Genomic DNA, 22166 nt, shown 5'->3' on the forward strand with positions numbered 1-22166 from the left:
ACTTGTGTGGGCAGACACGTGACATTACCTAAGAAATATGATGAAATTGTCATGTGAACTGTTAATAGAAATGTTATGTTCTAGCAGGATGTATGATATGTTGGTGCAGAGCCACAGAAATGTTATTGTTAGTTTTGGTTGCAAATGTGTGGTCATTTCTAATCGCATTCTGTTTTGCCTTACTGGCATCTTAATGTTAATGTCTAGCTGCGATTTTATAATTCTTATTTTTTGGGGAGATGATCGATTGTAAAGAGGGAGATGTGTGGTGTTGAGAAGTACTGTATTGATGTCGTAAGTGTAACATCTCTCAGTTCTATGGTGGAATGTGGAGGAGAAAATGTTGGGGAAGGACCGTTGGGAGACACAGTTAGGGGGGATCTTGTTAGAATTATGCATGTTTACCTGCTCTACCCATTTATGGAATACACTTACATATAATTCCTCAGGCTGGATTCATTTTTGTTAGGCGTAGGGAGATTAAGGAATTTGCCCAGAATCACAGGATGTTGAGCCTCATTGCCCAGACTCTAACATGGTTTCCCAGGTTTGAGATCCACCGCCCTAGCCATTAGGCGACATCCTGAATTGTTGGAGTTTGTGCACCTTAAATCGGAAAGATCACATGCTGCTTGGGTTAAAACTACTTTGTAATAGGTAAGGGGCGGGTGAAGCGCCATGCATGTGTGTATGTGTGAGAGATGTTCGACGTTCACCTGGCTACATAATGGAAAACTCCACATCACACAGGGCGGAGGGGTGAGAGGTCGGAAGGTAATGTATAATAGTTTAGGATAAGGGTACAGATAATTGCCAAACGTCGTTATCCGAAGCAAACCTGAACACCATATTTACTGTATATACTAAATTTGGTTTTAAATAATGGATGTTTCGAGCGATTGCGATTTTCAATGCCGCAGTTGCCCTGTAGCTGATACAATGATATCTGAAGTGTAAACAAACTTCTGTGCCGGTAGAGACTTATCACCAAGCACAATGCGGGTCATTCTTCAGCCGAGGGGCTCCGGGGCCCAATTATCACATCTGCCTTATCCTGCGGGAGGGGCTCTCGGCAGACTCGTGTCTGACACTGTGTGCTCTGCAGACTGGGAGGGGGCAGCGCAAGACATTAGTGTCCGTGTTCTGTGGGGGAGACCGGAGGGTGGTGGGGGGAACTGAAAAGAACCTTTTACGATGTGTTATTTTCTTTTTTCTAAAGAACTCGGGATTTCCCGTGCTCCGTGGGAGGAGACAGTTCAGTTAAGATTGTTCCAAGCGCTGTAAAGCAGTATTTGAGTCCATTCACGAGCCTCCAAATTTGCTTAAAATCTGACCTTCTACTTATTTGCATACAGTTGAATATTGCTAAGTTTTAAAATTAAAATGAGTAAAAACAGCGACAGCATTTGCAGTTTTTTTCACGTGGAAATTCCGACCTAAGCAGCCGGGATTACGATTCTGTGATACGAAGCCTGGGGGCACCTGCACAGAGGTCTTTTGTGGAAAATCCTCTTGGCCGACTGCAATGATGTATTCCATCCACATGTAGGGAAGCTATGGTCCTTAGACAATAAATTATATGTCCGGCAGAAAATAAAACGTAGGGTAGTTCCAGTCCTTGATAAACAAGAGAGAAAGAAATGCCTCACAGACTAGGGGCCAAAACTCCTTCGTATAATGACTGAATAGAGTTTAACATTACGAAAATAGCAGCGTCTTTATTTTTGCATCAAGTGAAACTGCGATGCAAAAAAATGAACACGGTGCTGCCTCTGTCGGAATCCCCCTGTCCTCCTTGTGAACCCTGGCGCCTCTCCGCTCCGTGCCTGCTTGCCCAGAGTACACAAAGCAATAACGAGGGCAGAGGGAGGGAGAGGCGGCACAGTCATTCCCAGAGCAGAGAGAGATAGAGCGAGGGGAAACAAGTGGTGCGCAAATATGCTTCCACATATGCATATGTCAGAAAATGTGCGTAATAGACACCAATGGGCCGGGGGCGGAGCTATGGGCCCACCTCTGGCCTATTGGTGTCTATTTTACAGAACATCAAGCAGTGAAAGGCCAATAGCAGGCCGTAAATGAAACTCACGCGCACGAGTGTGAGGAATTTCCAGGTCCAAAAGGGCTTTTCGCTCGCCCTAAAAACAACAGTGTGGGATCCAATGAAGAGATTCACATACATTTTATAAATATTTGAGACAGCATAGAAAATATTATGTCTTATGCATGCTCTGACTTCAGAAATGTTTGAATTATATAAGTGGTAAGATATTATGGGTGTGTTACCTGTTGAACATCGAGAAATGTTATGCAGATGAAGCGGGCACCTACACAGTAATCACCGTGTGAGCATTTTGTGTGTCATGTCACACTCTTATGTGCACACCCAACCTTGCACTTGAGTGACTCTGAGCGGAGTGCTGTAAAAAATTTTGAAAGCTTGTGTAGTCCTCATTTCCAGAAGAAGTGAGAAGGAGGGAAAAGTATTTCACAATAAACATTTTCTCAGGTTTCTAAAAATGAAATAAATAAGATAATTTTAACATATTATTTTCTCTAAAGTAAGAATGCAGAGTGGAGATTCTGCACGTGCGCGATCAGGGGAAATGGTAATGAGTCTGAAATCTAGGCTTTTCCCTGTATACATTTCACTATTCTCATGTTTCCCATGGCCATGCAGCCAAGTTGAGGGAATCACCTATTCAATCATGAATGCCAATCATGTGTATGTGAAGACTAGCGCAGCGTGAACATTTGACTTTCTTTGTAAATTGAACCATGAACATTTTATTCTGTCCGGTGGCCAAAACTCTCCTCCTCTTGAACTCCAATTGCATAATTTGGGGCTGTTTGCATACACTTGATGCACCAGAAATTGATTCGCAAAACCACAAATCATAGTTATGGATATCATAGTAGGTGGTAAACATTCCCCTGAAGTCTTTCGAAGTGCCTCAGTGAATTTATTGAATAAAAGTGGCATCTATATTCAGATGATGTGTTTAACTGAGATCGTTTCCTTTTACAAGCTTTGTCCTTCCCAGAGCAATTCTAGAGCAAGCCTGGCTCCAAAGGATAGGCCTGAAATAGCGACCAAGGTCATCACATTGGCTCACAATAGGTTTCACTTTGCACTCTGTAATTCGGTAGCACATTATCCACCAGGAGCAGAGAATGTTTGATTGATCTGAGATGAGGTGAACAATGTTATCCAGTTGTTAATTTGCCTGTTTGCTTCTTTGAAGGAACTTGAACGATGATTCGCCACTGGGAATTCGCAGGATCCTCTCCCAGTCCACGGACTCCTTAAATATGAGGAACAGGACACTCTCCATGGAATCACTCGTGGATGAAGGTAAGTGAAAAAAGCTCTGGGTGAGCAGGAAGGATTGGTCAACAACTCTCTTAAAACTATAAGTAAATATAAAAAAGAAACATCATTTGAATGGCGGTACAGAATTTTTTTAAGAAGCCAGCAAAACAAATGGGACTTGGATAAGTACAAGTAAAACAGAAGAGTTGCTAGGTTACAGCCTTTGTGTTTTAAAACCATTATTTGTACTGGTGGCTGGCATGAGCTCTTTGCCCCTTAAACCCGGTGTTGCTATGGAGTTCTGCAAGACTCTTCAGTTCGTCAGAGAGATACTCTGTGTTGGAACTGGGGTCACCAGTCCCCTAGGGTAGCATGGCACGAGCGGGTAGGCATCAGAAAGCATATGTGTTAAGCAACCATGCAGCACACGCAACCACTGAGTCAGAAACCTGGGCACGCAATTAGGGACACCACTCCAGTGAGTTTGTGTAAAAACTCAAGTTAACTTTATTAAGATAGAGCTGGGTCAGGGTACTAGGAATTCATCATAAAATTAGCTTATTAACTTTCCACTAAAATACATGTGTGAGAACACTTGGCAATAAATACTGGATGAATAAATAATAAATATTAAATATTAAATAACCACAGGCCTGACCTTGGCCTGGTTTCTCATCATCACCTGTAAGAAATACATTATAAGGTCATGAACACAACACTTCGTTAAGTAATGAGGAAACATTTCACTAAAGGTGTGACATCCTATTAGCCTCAGCCTTAGGCTCCTCCTCCCCTATTAGGGGTAAAACTTAGGAAGGCATAAATGACGTATCATAAATAACTGTAGATCAGAGTTATCATTCTTCTTACGCCTATGAAGAACTTCCTGTGAAGTCAACGTAAAACATTTCATTAGGTCAGTATTACCTATCTTATCAAGTAAGAATTTCCTTCAATCAGGGTAGCCTTTCTCTTAGCAGAAGTAAACATTTAATAATAGATCAAGCATTTCATGCCTCAGACCTGCACATTCCATTGGGCCTATGCAGAGCATTCCCCTAAATAAGGCAGTAACAACTAGGCCTATTGTAATATGTGCATTTCATTAGTAGCACAAACACTGCATTTCTCAGCAATAACATTTCCTAAAGGGCAGAATAAACAGTGCCTCAAATGAGGGTAAAGCATTCAATTGGCAGGAGCGACCCCTTCCTTAACCAGGAATGACATTTCAGCGGATAAGGGTAACATTTCCTTATTCAGTGCCCAACAGTTCAATAATCCCAAAATAAGCCAGGCTTCAAGCATTAGTGAACATTTACTAATAGGTAAACCTTTCATAAGGCCTAGGCTGAACAGGTCTCTAGGCGGAATATGGAAAATCCCTGGGTTTGGGTCTATCACTCGCTATTTCTCTTCATCAGGGAATGGTAGGCTTTCCATTACAGCCCCTAAACAGGGGGGGGGTTACCCTATTAGGAATTGAGGCCTATAAACTATGGGCCTTGGGACCTCTCAACCAGTCCAATACCAGGGTAAACATTTCCTGCAGTAAAGATAAGCAGTTCAACAACACAGTTCCTTGGGTTAGAGTAAAGGAAGCAATTCACCAATGCATCAACATTCAATAAAGGCATCACCTTTCATTATTTTCCAATAAACATTTCAGTATAACAACCCCAGCATTTCATTAACCCAGCATGGAACATCTCCTCATTTACTGGTGGGTAATTAATCACCATCTTCCTATGGAAGAATAACCATTTCCTTAGACATAGAGAACAAGGCCCCAGTTAGGGAAGAACTTTCCATTAGACAAGTTAAGCATTTCGTTTAGCAAGAATGAGCTTAAAGAACTTGGCTTGCACATATAAAACCTTCCCTTATGCATATAGAAACATCTCCTTAAGCCCGGATAATCTATGCATCAGGCTAAGATGAACAATACATTAGCCTAGGCTTAGCCATACCTAAGGCCTAAATAAGCATTCCATAATGGCTAAGCTGTCCCAGGCCTCAGACAACAAGAAGTCAGGTTCCCCTAGCCAGGGGTTAACTTTTAAGGGCCCACCAGACAATCCGGGCCTCCGCCCAGTTCAGGGAGTGCTGGAGGCACAACGGTGGCCAATGGGGCCCAGTAACAGCTTTTCCCAGGACGTGGCAGGTGAGCGCTTGAGGGGGGTTTCACGGCGCTTCTCTCCCTCATCACATTTCACAGGGGGGCAGCCTCGTGGGGACAAGCGGTGCTTCAGCCCCAGCCATCTCCTGGCATACAGCGCTTCCACAGGCACCCCAGTTCTGGGAGCTTGAGCTCAAACAGCAGTTCCCGGGCAGTATAGCGCTTCAGCAGGCAGTCCTAGCACTTGGGACACTTCACAGCGCTTTACAGGGGGGGGACTTCCACAGCCCTGCAGGCAATTCACAGCGCTCCCACAGGACACAGCAATTCTTCACCAGTCAAGCGCTTGGAGGGCAATGTAGCGCTTAGGCAGTTTCTAGGTTGGTGCTTCATCAGCAGTTGCTTTAAAATAGAGGCAGCTCACAGGACATGCCAAACAGCAGCGGTAGGTTAGCGCAGGGACCCCAGGTGGCGTCAGGGGGCACAGGGAGCAACACAGCGCCAATACCTGGGTGGCTCTTCAAATGTCCTGTGGAGATTCAGTCTCTTCTTGGCGCTTTATGTTCCTTGACCTTTGTAAGTTTCTTGGTTACTGGTTCCTTGATTTCTTCTTGGCGCAGCTGTTTCTTGCGCCCTTGTAAGTAGCAGTTGGGTTCTTGTTTCCTTTGGTTTCTTATTCCTTGAAGGGGGTTAAGTTGGTGGCTGGTGTTGGATCTCCTCAGCCAATCCCCTCAAGTGGTCCCTGGGGGTTCCCTGCCGCGGGGCTAGGTCAGTGGGGGGGGAACAGGATACCTCAACACTTGTAAAGCAGCACACTAGGCCCTGTCATTCCAGCATCATAAGACCCTGCCCTGACCCCCACTGCCTATCCTCCTGCGTAGGTACTTCCCCAGGTCTTCCCCTCAGCTTCTCTCCTCAGGAAAGTTCCCTCCCTTTCCTTTTATAGTGCCAGTTGACAGTTGGTAGTGTCAGTTGGTGTCACCTCACCTCTCCCAGAAGGTTCCAGAGGCTTCCAGGAGGTTCCACCATTCTACCTGTGGACAGGCTGGCAGGCTAAGATGGATACATTGCCTGAGGGTTCCAGCCAGCCCCTGGCTACTAGAATGCGCCCTCTAAACCACGCTGCTGCAGCAGTGGTCTGTGGCGGCCATGTTAGGGGTAGGAAGTACCTGTACTTTAACACTAGTTTTACACTACACAGGCCCTTCTCCACCACACAAGGCCTACACACTGTTGTTTCAATAGGGGCATTCTAAATTAACAGGGGATAAAAAGCGAAAAATTTCTGGGGAAAGGGCCAAGTCTCACACTCTGGTTCTCCAACTATCGTCAAGGTCTACCTTTACTACCTTATCGTTGGTTGTACACTGGTCTGTGAAACACTATGGAAACAGGCTACCAGGAATACATGATTGCTCCATGGATCTTTGTAGGACTGTCATGCTAACTTATCCATCCTAGAGGGCTTCCAGCTAAATCCAGACTGGCTTGTGGGTATTTTGTTTTTCATCAACCTTTCTTTGCTGGGCAACCATGAGATTGGGGTCAGAGAGGAGAAATGTCTCCACAGCACTCAAAATGGTAAACAATTCGAGAGGATCTGCTCCCTCTCCTAAAGTTGGGGCCTCGCTTCCCCTCACCAAGTGTCCAGAACTTTTGTAGTCTCTTTGCAGCTCTGAGACAAAGGGAGCAAGCATGAGACCGGGCAAGACATAACTAATCAGCCTACAAGAGACTTGAGCTCCAGAAGAGTTAACCAATAAGTTGGGTTTACTCCTGTTTCTAGTTGCTCCCAAATTTGTTAAGTAAGAGAGCTGAGGTAGAAGAAGAGGGATGGTGGGGTTCTTTTACATCTGTTTGTTACCACCAAAGAGGCGTAAAAAGTGTATGTTGTGCTCATTTAATGTTCAAATAATAATCATTTTCAAGAATGACGCAGTTTGGTTAAGTATGGAAGTCCAGAATAGAACTCTGGTTTTCTTGTTGCACAGTCGATGGTGGGTCCACAGTACCACACCGCACCCTAATAGTATAGAGTAGGAATGTGATGTAAACACCAGGCACTGCCACGGCAGATCTTGGGGAAGGAAGAGAGCTGTGAACTGAGCTAAAAACTAGGATGCCCATGGGCAGTGTTTGGGATTTTGTCAACGAAATTCACCTAATTTTTCTCTGCCCAATCTTCTATAGGGACAGAGGTCATGTACAATCAGCTAATGAGCGACTTTGAAACTGATGAGAAACATTTTGAGGCAGACTCCTGGAGCCTGGCCGTGGACAACAACTTCCTGCAGCAACACAAGAAGGAAGTGATGAAACGACAGGATGTCATCTATGGTAAGTCAGGTTGACGCCAAGCTGGACTTAGCTAATTCCGAGACGTTTGCTAGGGTTTTGTTTTCATTATGGTTTAGGTTAATATCTTATAGCCTTTTAATTCTGAATTGCAAAATGTATATGGCTTTGCGATGGAGCGGATTCATGGGCTTTGCAGACTGTGTTTGCAAGTTTCATATAGTGAGAGCTCTGGAGTGTGGGTGGGTCTCGCACTCCTCTTCAACGCTGTGTAAGTGTGCACAGGTGGTCATGCATTTAGGTATGTGTTTTCCAAATGGTAGAGGCGATCCGGGAGCTGGGGTTCCATGTCTGGGTCTCCCAGTGTCACCGCCTCCCAGTCCAGGGTGGCTCAATGTCATTATGCACCTATGTGCATGTAATTGATTCAGCTAGAGTAAATGATGCTTCCACCTATAGTAGGATGCAGGAAAGGGTTTCAACTATGCTTGTTAAAGGAGAGTGTATCTGAATGAGAATTTAAAACAAATTAGTTGCTGTCACTAAATCGGCAGAAATGTTACAGCATCTGCCATTTTCATGCCAGAGTAAATACAGGTTATGGGAAAAAAATCACTAATGCCTGTATAAGCGGATTCCAGGTTCGCCTTGTAAAAGTTTCCATGTGTTTTTCCTACGGCTTTTCCAGACGCACTCCTCTTGTCTGAGCTTCCTTCTGACCTAAGAACAGCATGCAGAGAACTCAAGATCAGGGGTCCAGAGGAAGAATATGTGAAGCAAAAGTTAATGTTTTAATAGAAAAATCCTAACATAATTAAAAAACAAAATGTAATAAAATCAAAGGTGCGAATCTCCATTAAGTTGAAACGTGGCCAAGAGCATGATGACTCACAACAAGCGTATAAGGCGTGGAGGTTGATGTGTCATAGGTACACACTTCCACCTAGTGCATCCAGTGAAGCCAAGGAGGCTTTGGTTTATCTCCCGAACAAATCATTGACAATATCCCAAGGTGGTGGGAGATTGATATGCTGAAGCTTTCTCATTCTTAGTATTCTTATTTTCATTCATTATCAATGAAGTCCGTCTATGCAATCAAGTACCTGGTTAGGTTGGTGACCAAAACTTTATGGACATTACCAAGTGACCTTCAGGGGCGGCCGGCACGGCTCAGGGATGGGAGGGGTCGCGGGGGCTGCATGGAGAACAAGGGAGTGGGCATGACTGGTTTGGCCGACCAAACAGTCATTGCGCATTCAGGAGTGGGCAAACCACTCTGCCCTACTCCGTAAGCAGAGCAGCCCCGCCTACCCGCCCGCTGGCAAAAAAACAACATAAAATGGTAATAACTAAAAGTTATTACCATTTTATGTTTTTGCTTCTCGCGCTGCGAGAAAGCTGAGGGGCAACGCTCCTCTGCCATAGCGGAGGACCCACCACTGGGGACCTTCCCAGCTCAGGCGCCAAAAGAAAGGAAGACTGTGGAGGTTTGGCTAGCACCAACCAAACTGTTTCAAAATGCCTTGCGTGCTGTTGAGTCTTGCTCTGTGCTTTAGTATTAAAGAGGTTTAAGAAGGAGCGCATGGCCTCATATCTGTCCCCTCTCTTCCCGCAGAGTTGATTCAGACGGAGGTGCATCACGTCCGGACCCTGAAGATCATGACCAACATGTTCCGCAAGGGGATGCTGGAGGATCTGCAGATGGAGCCACTGCTGGTCAACAACATGTTCCCCTGTGTGGACGAGCTGAGCGACATCCACGTGCGCTTCCTCATTCGACTCCTGGAGCGGCGCAAGGACTCCCTGGCAAGCGACAGCAACAAGAACTTTGTCATTGACCGGTTAGGGGACATCCTGATCAACCAGGTAAGGGGCACTACAAGGCTGAAGAGGTGCTCATAACATAAAGTGGAGTGCCTCCATGCGCTTCAATGGGCTCTTTTCATCATTTTCATATGGTAGAACAAGAACATTCATTAACTCTTGATGTGCACAAAGTGAAAAAATGGAAAATGCCATTTTTCAGTAATTAGTTTTGAAATGTATTCTTGGCTCTAAATGTAAACAAGCATTTAAAACTCTGGGAGCACCTTTTCTGTCTCTGCAGTCATGAAGGGGTTTTCTATCTGCCCCACACTTTGTGTTTCCTTTGCCAGGGAATTGTGCGGCTGATGGGGTCTTAGCCGCTATGTTAGGTTTTGAGACAGTTAACGATTTTGAGGGTTCTACCATTTTTAATGATCCCATATGCGGGCCCCTTCCTCACTACACAATAGAACACAAAGTTCGCCTCAACAGTGAGATGCATAAAGGGTGAAAGTGGTCAGATTGTGTTGCCTTCAGAGGGGGACAGGGCAGGGCCAAGGGTAACTTGAATATGTTTGCCCCCTGCATGGACCGGAATGTGGCTCAGTGTAACTAGCATTCCACCCACCACTTTTATGTTTCTCAGTCTTTTAAATTAGTCATCAGTCCTTAAGCGCTGCAAATTACGCCTTGCTTTTTGTGCTGGGCATCCTGCTCGGTTTTGCTCCTTGAATTAGCGACACACTGACATGTCCCAGAGTCGGAGGGGTGCATTCAGTGAGTCCATAGTTGAACGTACTCTGTCCTATCCTGTGCTTTAAATGGGCCAGTAGTGAGTACTAGCACTTTTTTATTTTTCCATTTCAAGCACGGATACTGTCTGTTGCCTCCCATGCTCTCAGTACCAATACCCCATGTCTGCAGTTTTCAGGCGCCAATGCTGAGCAGATGAAGAAGGCGTACTTTGAGTTCTGCAGCCGCCATCACAAGTCCATGAAGCTTTACAAGGAGCTCTTCACCAGGGACAAGAAGTTTCAGCAGTTCGTACGGGTGAGCATCGCCATCTTTGTCTTTGTTAAAAGATGCCTTTAAGACAAGTCTTACTCCAGTGATGGAAGGCGCGAGAAACAAAGGGCAGGTAAAGAATAGAGAAGGCATGAGCTTGGATTTGAAAATATATACATTTACTATTTCTGCTCTTTTCCATTGCCTTCGTTGTGCCATCTCTGTTCTGTTCATGAAATAGGAACTTGGAACACTCATTAGGGTCACAGAAAATCATAACACTAATAATCTTAATTACAGTTATAGTTTAAAGGATGTTAGCATTTATTGTATTAACAAAAACGACTATTTCATAAATACGATAGTAATAATAATAAGGATAATATTAATGATAATCTCTTCAACAGAATGCGATGAGGTTAGATGCGGGTGAAAGGGCGCCCTTCATCCAGAAAAACACACGGCATTAATCCCACCACCACAAGTGGCATTCGGATTTGGGGCTGGGCAAATCTGTTTTGTGGAACATGCAAAGTCCCACCTTTTCTTTCCATTTGCCTGCAGAGTGTAAATGGGCTACAAAACCCACCCTACATTTCTCTGCGCGTGAACATGAGAAATGGGTGCATTTCCATGGAGACCCTCACAAACTGCATATAGCCAGGTAGTTCAGGCAGGGTTGGTCTTGCCTGTAGGCCAATCAGGCTGTGCTGAGGGGCTGGTCTTATAAGTCAGTGTGTGGGCCGTATTTTATGGATATGTTTCATGGTCTGGTGGGGCGGTTTTCGTTGATATTACCGAAAACGCTGCCGGTAGTAACAACAAATGAATGCATACCATGCAAAACACCTCTACAGCGTGTCTTTACAAGTTCAAAACTGCTCTATTTGCAAATGTGGGCCACTGCTTAGCTGTCTGCTTCACTGATAGGGGCCACTAATATTTTGGTGCCCGGGCCTATTTACTGTCCCAGTCCAACACCTGGGCGAGTCATGTGGTCTCCCTGGACTGATTTTTCCTAGGCAGAACTACAAGAACTGCACAACAGTTTGTGGTATGTGGGCCTTTTTTCCTATGTGCCAGGGGATGCAGAGTGCATGAAGCTTCTTCTCTGTTGCCTTCAGCAGAGCAGAATAAAAAAAGTTCACCCAGCTCCATTCAAGATTATGACCCTGGATGCTGTAATCATAATTTATTACCCCTCCCCAATTATTCTCAATTCCACACAGCAAACTTGTTCTAACGGACTATGAGGGCCATGTGTATAACATTTCCATTTCCTAAATAGCGAATCCCAAGAAATCGCTTTTCAGGAAATGCAAAATGGAATGTACAAAAATAGAGATTTCCTAATAGTGATTCCTACAGAGTAGGAATCGCTATTAGGAAATAGCTATTTAGGAAATGCTAATCCATTCGTTCCTAAAAGCCCATAGGTACGAATGGTTTTGCATTTCCAAATATTCGGAAATGCAAAACCAAGGTTGCCTATGGGCCTAAGGCTGCTCTTGATGCACCTCCAAAAAAGTGGTGCACATGTAAAACGTACAAATGCCCTAGGGGCATGTGCGTGCTCCATGGCACTTTAATAAAATACACTTTGGTGCATTTTGAAAAATTGCACATGGTTACCATCGACTAGGGGTCAATGTTAATAGCATTTCCTAAATACCTATTTTATATTTAGCAAATGCTTTTTACATATTTTTAGTAAATCCCTATTTGCGATTTTAGGGAATCACAATATGCGATCCCAACTGGGTAGAAATCGCATTTTGTAATTCCCTATCTGCCTTTGTACACATTGAAAGGCAATTTAGCATTTTTTTACGGGCCGAAATTGCGATTCGGTCCATTAAGTAATGCTAAATCCTTTCATACATATGGCCTATGTACTCTAATTGTAGTAATCCACATAAGATGCCATTTTTTGCATACATTGCACTATGGATGCATAACAAAGAAGTCTAAAGTGGCACCACAGTAACAGGCTGACACTATAGAAAAAATGTAAAATGTAACTAAATCATAAAGTCACAGTAGTAATTATAGAAGGGTTGTATTTGCATAGTGCACCACGATAAAGGACTTAGTCAGCAAGGCAAGATACAATCCTTTGAAGTTCTGGCTATACACAGCCTATGCTGAAGGCTCATTAACTCACTGAGCTATCCTGCATCAACTTGTAATTATGAGCACACACTTTATTTTGTGTACAGAGCAAGAACCCGTGCTTTAAAATGTTGTCATGTGATGGGAACCAGTTTTCCCTGGTAGGCCTCTGCTTGCCCCCGTTAATTTACTACTTTACAACTTAAAGGAAACATATACCAGTCTAATATGGGAAGCTCAGTAGCTGAGACCCCTCTTGCCCTGCTCTCATCAATGGTGACATTTCCCAGAATATCCGAGGCCACAATTGGTTCTTGTGCTCGGAGTTGAAAGAGGCAATGTGAATTGTGATATTTCTTTGTGATATGGTTTTCTAAGGACTTTGGGAACATCAGTGCCATATTTATGGGACATGCGTGTTCACAGTGGGTGAGGGCTTCTTTGCCCATCTGGTTCTGTGCAGCCAGGTTCATAGTTAGCGTGTGTATAGTTCGCGCTGGATCGCCAAGAAGTCTTTCTTCAGTTCTAATCCTCGCTTTCTCCCGCCTCCAGAGGATGACGCGCTCAGCCGTGCTGCGCCGCCATGGTGTGCAGGAGTGCATCCTGCTGGTCACCCAGAGAATTACCAAGTATCCGGTTCTCATAGATCGTATCCTGCAGAATTCCAAAGGTAAGGAAGATCAGCCTCACGTGGTCTTTTACCACTGGGAATTCGGTTGAAATCCAGCCATGCCTCCATATTGGGTACCCCTTGCTTCCCTGGGTAGTTGTTTCAGTGCGGCTGCGTTCTGGAGAAGCAGTTAAGCCTCTTTAGTCCATGATGTTGACATTGCAGAGGGGGCGTTGCCATATTTCTGGTGCTCTGTTCTATGGCTTAAACAATTGGCATACTTGTCCAGAACTCTTCTGTAAAGTACAGGTGTTTTTTTTATTTTTTAAAGGAAGCATCGCCCAATAAAAAGGAACGAAGATTCAGTCATTTTTTCAAAAGTGCACTGGTCAAACCCCATGTTTTGCCATCTTCTGGGTCTTCTAGGTGTACGTCTGCCCAAACATCCGCCTTTACACGCATTGCACATGAAACAGCAGCATGGCACGTGCCACACACGCAGAGGGGAATATACCGTTCCCTTGTGAATCAAGACAACGCACCACCTACTGAAAGTGATAATAAATAATAAATATATTGGTGTCCTGCAATGACTTTAACTTCAGGCTGCCAGATATGAGTACCTCTTACATTTCTGTTTTGTTGTTTGTTTACTGGTACATGTAGCTTTGCCCTCCAAACAAATAAAAGGGAATACACCAGCACCAGACAAAAAAAAAACAGGACTGGGTGAGCTGCCCACGTCAAAATATGGGACAACTTGATATTTCTATAGTGTGCACCATCACCGTGATGAATCTGTAAGCAAACCCATAGGCTGATCTTCTCTTTCCTGAAACTAAAAGAGCAAAGACACAAGATTGTGCCAGCACCACTGCCTGTTAGTCCTTAGGACACGGTCAGGCGGAGGAAGCGGCCTGGAATGAGAGCTAGCTCTTTGCTTCGCGCATTTGTGTGAAGTAGAATGAGTGGTCATGAAAAGATAATTAAAAACACTGTCTAGTAATGATTGGGAGTTTGCATTATTGGTGGGAATAATGCATGAGAGCAGGGTGCACAGCAAACTGGGTGAGGCACAGTTCACAAGAAAAGCAGAGAGGCAACAGTTTTTAGTCAAGGTTTTTGGAGCAGAAAGTATATTTTGAGGAACAATATGGTGCTTTCAATATATGTGCTGAGTCAATTCTTTGGTAAGAGTCATTGCCCTGTAGTTTGATAGTACCTGACATAACATTTTATGTGTGTAGTTTGAATGGTGATCATTCTATCATCAGTCATCAATTTGTGTGCAAGACAAATCACCATTAAATGAGAATTTAATCATCATGCTTATTGGGTTTCCTCTGAGGACTAAGAAATAAACGTGTTTAACATTTTTGCAGTCCCAGGCTGGTGTCTGGATGAGCATCTGGCTCTGAAAGGGCAGATACTTCTGGGACAGAGTCAGTTACATTTTGGCCAGCGCCTATAGTAAAGCCCTGTCCGCCTTTTTAAAGAACTCAGAATGGCAAAAAAAATGGGGGAAAGAAGAGGCAGGAACTAAATGTAATTGTCCTTTCCATGACACTTAGGGAACGAAGAGGAATACCCTGATTTGCTGACAGCCCTGAATCTGGTAAAGGATATGATCTCGGCCATCGACCAGGAAGTGCATGACTCTGAGAAGAACATGCGGCTGCAGGACATCTACAATCGAGTGGACAACCGTGCGGCGGCCCAGATCCATGAAAACCGCTACTTCCGCAAGGAGGAACTGCTACGGCGCAAGCTGATCTATGACGGGTCACTGCTCTGGAAGGCGGCCACAGGCCGCTTCAAAGGTGAGAATGAAATATTCTGGGCAGGAAAATGGGGTACGATGCAGTGGAAAAATCCTAAACACCTTAATAATCAGAACTATTAATATCCATGTATAAAAATTGCAACCCACAAAACCTTAATAATCAGAACTATTAATATCCATGTATAACAACGCAACCCACAAATTAAAGTGCCTCTAGGCACTTAATAATAAATGTTCTAATTGCTCACTTTAATGGAGGCAGTTAACCTCTGATGGATGAATGGTAGAGTGGACCCATATGCATTCTAACCTTTAACCTGCAGGTTGCGCACAACACTATAGCTGCAGTGAGGATCGGCTCATGAGTACTCGCTCGGATAGATGTGAGAAGCCAGGATTAGTACCCAAGTCTCTCAGTTCCAGAATGTGCAAACTACGGATCTAGATCAGATTTTTGCCATTTCCAAGTGATTCTCCCATTCAATTGTTTGAAAGGTTCTAACGACTGAACAATCATCTGCTTGCGGTGGTGACTTTTACGCTCACTTAAATGATGTTTTAAACTGCTTTTCCTTCGGAGCCATTCCCTCAGACTCTTAGTGACCGGGCTGATTTTGTTCCATTCTTCTCTAGACGTCCTAATGCTGCTGATGACGGACGTCCTGGTCTTATTGCAGGAGAAGGATCAGAAGTACACCTTCCCACTTCAGGTCAGCCATCTTGCTTTCGGGTATGGGGGGTGGGTGTCTGTGGGTCAAGTTGGACTTACATTTCTAAATGTCATTCGCCCATATCAAGGCTCTTTTTGCAGACGATTTAAGGTACAAAAGTTGCTGCACATGGTCTGTGTGTTAATGTATAGCCACCTAAATCATTGAGGACTTTGATAGAGTTGGGGCAAACATTATTTTTCTAATCCACCTAATGCAGGAATGAATCACCAGGAAAAATTGCCTTTTCTCCACATTCATTTTCTCGTCACCTGACAGAAAAAAAAGTTGTATGTCATTGACTATTGCTAGATAGTCCGCCTGCAGGGAGTCTTTGGTTCATAAACAGTGCTGTTCTGGTTTGACTTTCAAACAGCCATTCAAAGCGTAGCTGTAGAGTGTCAAATTTAAGACAAGGAGGGCCTGAAATATGTCAAGATTTTCAAATCAACAAATATGTAAATGAGTTTAAATTAATTTCATGTTACGGGAAAAAGCAATCTAACAGTGGTGCCATTGGCCATGCGCATTGCCAACTAAGGGAGAAGTCACTATACCTTGTGACTCGAAAGATTTCCTCAAAGAAAAAAAAGTTGCAAACGTCCAAGTTCAACACTAGATGGTAAGAGTATGCAGAGCCAGTGGCGTCACTAGGGTTGGTGTCACCCGGTGCGAAACTCATGGTGTCACCCCCTCAGAATCACTGTTGATCTGGGGTTCCTCGGGCGCATTCGAGCTGTCCAGTAAGGACCGCCTCTGAGTCCTGGGAATGGCCGCAGAATCCAGTTGCAGTGGGCATACCGACAACAGTCTGGCAGCAGCGACCTCCATTTCCCCGCGGGATGATCACCTGTTTTGTGGGGTCATGGCGGGTCGGAGGTCACCGAGGTGCGACCTTACTACAGTAAAATAGTTCAGCCCCCCCCCCCTTTGGCATCTATTGAAGACATGAAACCCTCGGCTGTACAGTCTGTGTTCAACAATAAATATTGCAGCCATGAGAAGTTAGATCTTTTCGGAGACTAAATCCATAGGAATCGTAAAACATGCGATTACACATAGGGAAGTTACTAGGCAGCACATAATTAGGGGACACTAGGGTTCAGCCAGCCAAAAATTAGGCAAAGGAATTTGGCTGGGGAGTGGTAAGCACTCAAGAGCATGTCACTTGACACTCTTTCTTTTGGGACTATTACAGAGGAGAGAGGCGCTGCTGCAGCACACTGTGTGAGGTGAACGGGAGGGGGACTAGGGGTGCCATAAAGCTTTAGGAGGGATAGTCTGCTAGGCGGGAGGGTGCCTTGTGGCAGTGCATGGCTTTTGGGGATCAGGTCTGTGCCGGGTTGCACAGGACACTGGCATCCCACTTGGTGCGAGAGTCCATCTTGGGAGTCTTTCAAGGGTTCAGTGCAGTGTCTATGTGAGTGAGGGGCACGGGCTGTGTGTGTGGTGCCTCCTTGTGAGTGAAGAGAGTGTGGTGCAAGGCCCTAGGCGCTTTCATGGCAGGGGCGCTCCCCCGTTTCAGAGGTACCTGGATTCCTTTCCCTGCCTTCTGTCAAGGGTTAAGGAACATGGGTTCCTGACTGTGCAAGGGGGGCCTTGGCGATATCCCCTGCGCATCGGACTCTCTGAAGAGTACTTACTGTTGGACATTTTGTTGGCTGGCAGCCACGGGAGAGAGCTCTTCGCCAGCTCGGGGGAAGGAGTGCGGCACCTTCTTCCAGTGCTTGGCTTGTGAACTGAATGATGCTTGAACACTCAGCCAGCGTCCGCTCCTTGCACGGGCCATATGCAAACAATAACGTTGAACTACATTATTAAGCATCATGGTTCTTTCCACTATATTAGAAACCTGATGGGGAGTGTGGCTTCGCTTCAGGACAACACATGGAAATATATATATATCTATATATTTTTTGCCGTTTTTCTGACGTGGATAGTCAGATTGTGTTCGAATATATATATATATATATATATATATATGAAGCTGGAGGAGGCATATATTAGAAGGAAGGTTGTAGGTTTGACTCCCGACCTGCCAACACATGGAACATTCATTTAGGGTGTTAGACATTGGTAGTTTTGCAAGTTGATAAGTAACAATTTGATAGGAGCCACAACCTGAGACAATGAGTGTCAAGACTTAAGTTTATATATTTTTAAGCGTATAAATAAATACTACGAAGTGTGACAAGTGTTTTTCTTTATAAGTTAGCGGTGAAGAAATTAGTACATAAATATACAGGTATAGAGAATGAGAGATCTAGCGAGTACTGCTGGGAGTGCGAAAATAACATAACAGCGACAGTAGGTCATGTTTAGAAAAACAAATAATTGTAAAGGATAATCGTAAGTCAAAACATGCACATAATGAGGAATCTCAAGAACTTAATAGCAAGAATAAGGCCGTCCAGTTTGAAATCTGCATATCAATTAGTATAAATGTAATTTTGGGCTACCCCTGATATAGTAAATAGCCACCAGAGGAACGGACTGAAGATTTAATAAATGAGGGCGATCTTATCAACGGCGGTAGCACTAGGAGCTAAATGAATTATATAACAAAGAAAAAGTCATGGGTTCGAATCCCGACCTCACAACATACGAAAATATAATTTATATTTTTTAAAGTTATAACACAACTTGATAAAATAAGGAGCCGGAATTCTATCAAGACTAATTTTACACGCATTTAAAATGCATTCACGAGAAGTATCTACACATTGTTTTTCTATAATTGAAGCTTCACCGGTAAAAAACGAGCGCGAAAATACACCCCAGGTGTAGTGCATTTGATGAGCAGAGAGTATGAATAAAGAGCAGCAGAATCTGGCACAATCCACACCCGCTCAAATGACGTGATTGGTCAGGGGCTGACAGTCACAGGCGGTTTCAAGTTGAGAAATGTATGGGATTTGAGTTCCAGGGTGAACGTTATATTAAGCCTTACTTGCAGCCTCCGATTAGCACCGGCACCTATCCCCCAACACTCATGGACTCAAAGGGACCGATGACCAAAAATCTTAGCTCTGGCTGCTGGCATATGCATGTCCCTTTTATCACTACCTCAAAAACATCTGCAAAACCCTGTGCTTAATATTGTGTTCAACCTTGTTTCTCATCATGCACAGATGCAATATGACGCACACAAGCCTCCTTTTTCCCGTACGAGCATACCTGTCAACTGCCCATATTTTGAGGGGTTCAACCCATTCAATTATATTTACCCTCCTAAAAAAAGGCATCCTGCCAAAGACTTCCATGGGGTCATCACCCCTTTGCAAACCCGCACCACTTTCAAAACCTTTCCCTCCCTTCACTTCAATGGTACAAACCTCGTAAACATCTGATCCCGCTCATCAAAGGGGGCCACTGGTTGTCAGATATGCAGCTGAGCAGCGGAAAAAAACGGAGAACTGCGCTGGACAAGTGGGAATCACGCTGTCGGACCGGGTTGCTAGTATGGATCACATTTCTAGAAGGTGCGTAATAGTTACCATCATCTAGCAGGTGCAGTCGTATCGGGGCCCGTTGAACCCTGTTCCTGATCATTTCCGTCTATACTACCCCACCAGCAGTAAAAGACTGCGTGTTCCTTGCTTGCACCTGGCCGGGCCCCTGGCATAATTGCTACGCTATAAGTTCTATCAGACCCCAACCTACACGTTCAAACCCTTCCCGCTTGGAGTTAAAAAAGGCCGTAAACGCTGCACTCCTGTGCTCTCGGTAACGATATTAGCAGATTTAAGTGGGAACCCTAAAGCGCCTTATGCACCGTCCGCTGCCGGCTCTGTGCCTCGGCTGTGCTTGTTTCATAAAGGGAGTGGATTTGAAAGAAACGAAACAAAACTGTGAAATATGAGGCATTTATGGCGGCACTTAAACGTGAAGAGCAGCAGTGGGGTAACTCTGCTTTAACTGTGTTTTAAATGGTGAGGAGGACAAGTGTCCTTACCTTTTCTGGACTTTAGACTCCATTGTGGTTGTGGCTGGGCCCCTAGGCGTTCTGCAAATCGCCCAGCAGCACTTCCCTGCCAAGACTGTTTTCACTGAGTCTCAGTGCGTGGTGGTGGCGTGCGTCAGACGAGCTCAGCGCGGGGGCTGGTCCCAGGGCCGTCATTGGTAGCGCTGTAAGATTGACGGCCCTGGGACCCACAAACTGGGTACGCAGCCGCCGCGCATGCATCATCACTACCACTAGGGTAGTAGGTGGTGCGTGCGTGGGGTGCATTGCAGTATTTTGTAAGCAGGTGCTCTTGCAGACCAAAGGCGAGGTTGCAGTGCTGTGTGACATAGCGTAACCAGACAGATTGGTGTCACCCCATGTTTGGTGTCACCCGGTGCGGTCCGCACCCCCCGCACCCCCCTAGTGACGCCACTGTGCAGAGCATGTGAATCTACAGCACTACACCCTACAAACAGCTACTTACAGGGTAAGCAACATATTCCTTTTGTAGAAATGCAGAAAAATCTAGCATGTACACGTCCCCCTGGACGTATGCTGGGCCCCCATTTCTAAACACAACTTTGATTGGTTGACATCTGATCAATCAGGTTTGCTCAATCAACCTGGTTTTGGAAATATGATTGTCAAAATTTCGCCTTTCCTTTATATTCTGCTCACTTAGCAGATTTTAATAGTTTCCCATTTTTAAATCTTCTACAAACAGACTCGAACAATAGAAGTGAATTCTGTTCTGTCTGCAAAATTGCAACTACTCCTAGTCATAACATAGATTAGTGGCAGATTGATTTTCAATGCGCAAAATACTATTGCAGATCAAAGCAATAAATGGTAGGGGCGAGAAAGCTACGTGATGGCATAAGTCATCCAGAAACAACCTGGGGTTGCAATTAAATTACTTTTACCATTGCTGCTTAAATTGCAGTAGGATTGCATGACATTTATGATGTGAGTCATTGTATCAGCTGTGCAAGTGTTCATTTAGGAGACTTTTTAACTTATTCAGGATACCGCTGTCTGAGCTCTTCGCAGAGAACAATTTTATTGCTGCATGTTGGTTTTAATATCTGTAAATGCTGTATTTGAGGCACAAACGGAGAAACCAGTGGTGAAGGGCGGCAGAAGTAGGCCTGGGTGAGACTTCCATTATGCTAGTGTAATCTAGCATAATTTTGTTAATTACGCCTTACAATTGTTATATGAAATTCCTGAAATCACGCCATTACCCTACCTTGTGTTATTGCCTGTCCTTCATGGCAGAAATTTCGCATGAGCTCATGGGAACAATGCGAACGAGCAGAACACCAGCTAGTTGCCGAACTTCTAATTTTCGGGTTAGTTAGCGTAAAATCCATCATCACATCCTAAATTGAAATATGTTGTCAATGCCTGTTTTGCATTATTCATTTATTATGATAATTTTATGTATTTTTGATAATATTTCATATTTCTCTGCAAAAGCAAATTATGTGAGCTTTGCACACCCCTAGGCATTAAGACCTTGAAAGAGAGAGCACTGCTAGGTTATGTTTTTAAATATTTGTATTGCACATTTACATTTTAAGGCACACATTTAGGAAGTGCGGTTTCCAGGATAGCATGATTTTGTATGTTCAAGTGCAGAAGCAGAGATTAGAGCGTACCTTTACAGGTTCCAAAGTACGGCTGTCTGCCAAAGACTACATAGCCAAGAGTGCAAGGATTTTCAGTGCTCTTCATGCATTAAAACAGGCCTTTACCACACCTTTGGCAATTATTATCACTACGACTGGTGATGTTAGAGCAGGAATCTTACATTGCCCCTTTGAAGTGTTGGCGCCATTCTCCACCAATACCTTTAAAATGTATCTTGAAAAGTGTCTACACAGCTGAAGCCTTACAAAATAGGTGGGCATTGTGGTATCTTGAACTGTGGCACAGGGTCTTAGATTTATATTTGGTCTATGAGTATTGTCTAACTCACAACTAAAATGGACCGGTCTGAATGGCGTACGTTCAAAGGCCCATCACAAGATTCATTATAGGGATGAAAGACTTGGTGTATGAGGAGAGGCTCATCCTCGGGGTGAATTTCCTTATTTATTAATGAGCCAAATCATTATGGCCACTGAACAATGCTAGGATCATTGAGACACCTGATATGTCATGTCTCTTATAGTCCTCTGTCTGACTATGTAATGTCAGTGCGCTTAGCGTGTTTGATGTTATGGATCGTTGGTTGTATGTGTTCACTTGACACTGCTCTTTTATCTCATTGAGGTTTGGTCAGGCTACTACTATCATGCTCTGGTGGGGTGTTTCATGGCTGTATATCAGTCAATCATTCAAGTTTATTTTGCATATGTGCATCTATAAAATGACAGAAATACATTGGAAATATTCAACATAAAAATAAAGAAGATACTATCTGGTTAATGTGTCTTTAAAAAGAATAGAAAAGCACAGTTTA

At 44.2% G+C, this 22166-nt stretch overlaps 1 protein-coding gene across 5 annotated transcripts in view; it reads left to right on the forward strand.

Moving 5' to 3' along the window:
- The window catches only part of ARHGEF2 (Rho/Rac guanine nucleotide exchange factor 2), an 886148-nt gene that overhangs the window by 835228 nt on the left and 28754 nt on the right, over positions 1-22166 (forward strand). For all 5 annotated transcript variants that reach the window (XM_086945348.1, XM_086945349.1, XM_086945347.1 and 2 more), the window contains 7 exons: positions 3246-3355; positions 7623-7769; positions 9343-9593; positions 10458-10583; positions 13203-13320; positions 14832-15080; positions 15677-15753. In XM_086945348.1, coding sequence (XP_086801474.1) covers positions 3246-3355; positions 7623-7769; positions 9343-9593; positions 10458-10583; positions 13203-13320; positions 14832-15080; positions 15677-15753 — 1078 coding nt within the window. The remainder of the gene's footprint in view (positions 1-3245; positions 3356-7622; positions 7770-9342; positions 9594-10457; positions 10584-13202; positions 13321-14831; positions 15081-15676; positions 15754-22166) is intronic.

The sequence above is a fragment of the Lissotriton vulgaris genome, chromosome 12 (genome assembly GCF_964263255.1).
Source record: "Lissotriton vulgaris chromosome 12, aLisVul1.2, whole genome shotgun sequence".
In the NCBI taxonomy this organism is placed as follows: Eukaryota; Metazoa; Chordata; class Amphibia; order Caudata; family Salamandridae; genus Lissotriton; species Lissotriton vulgaris.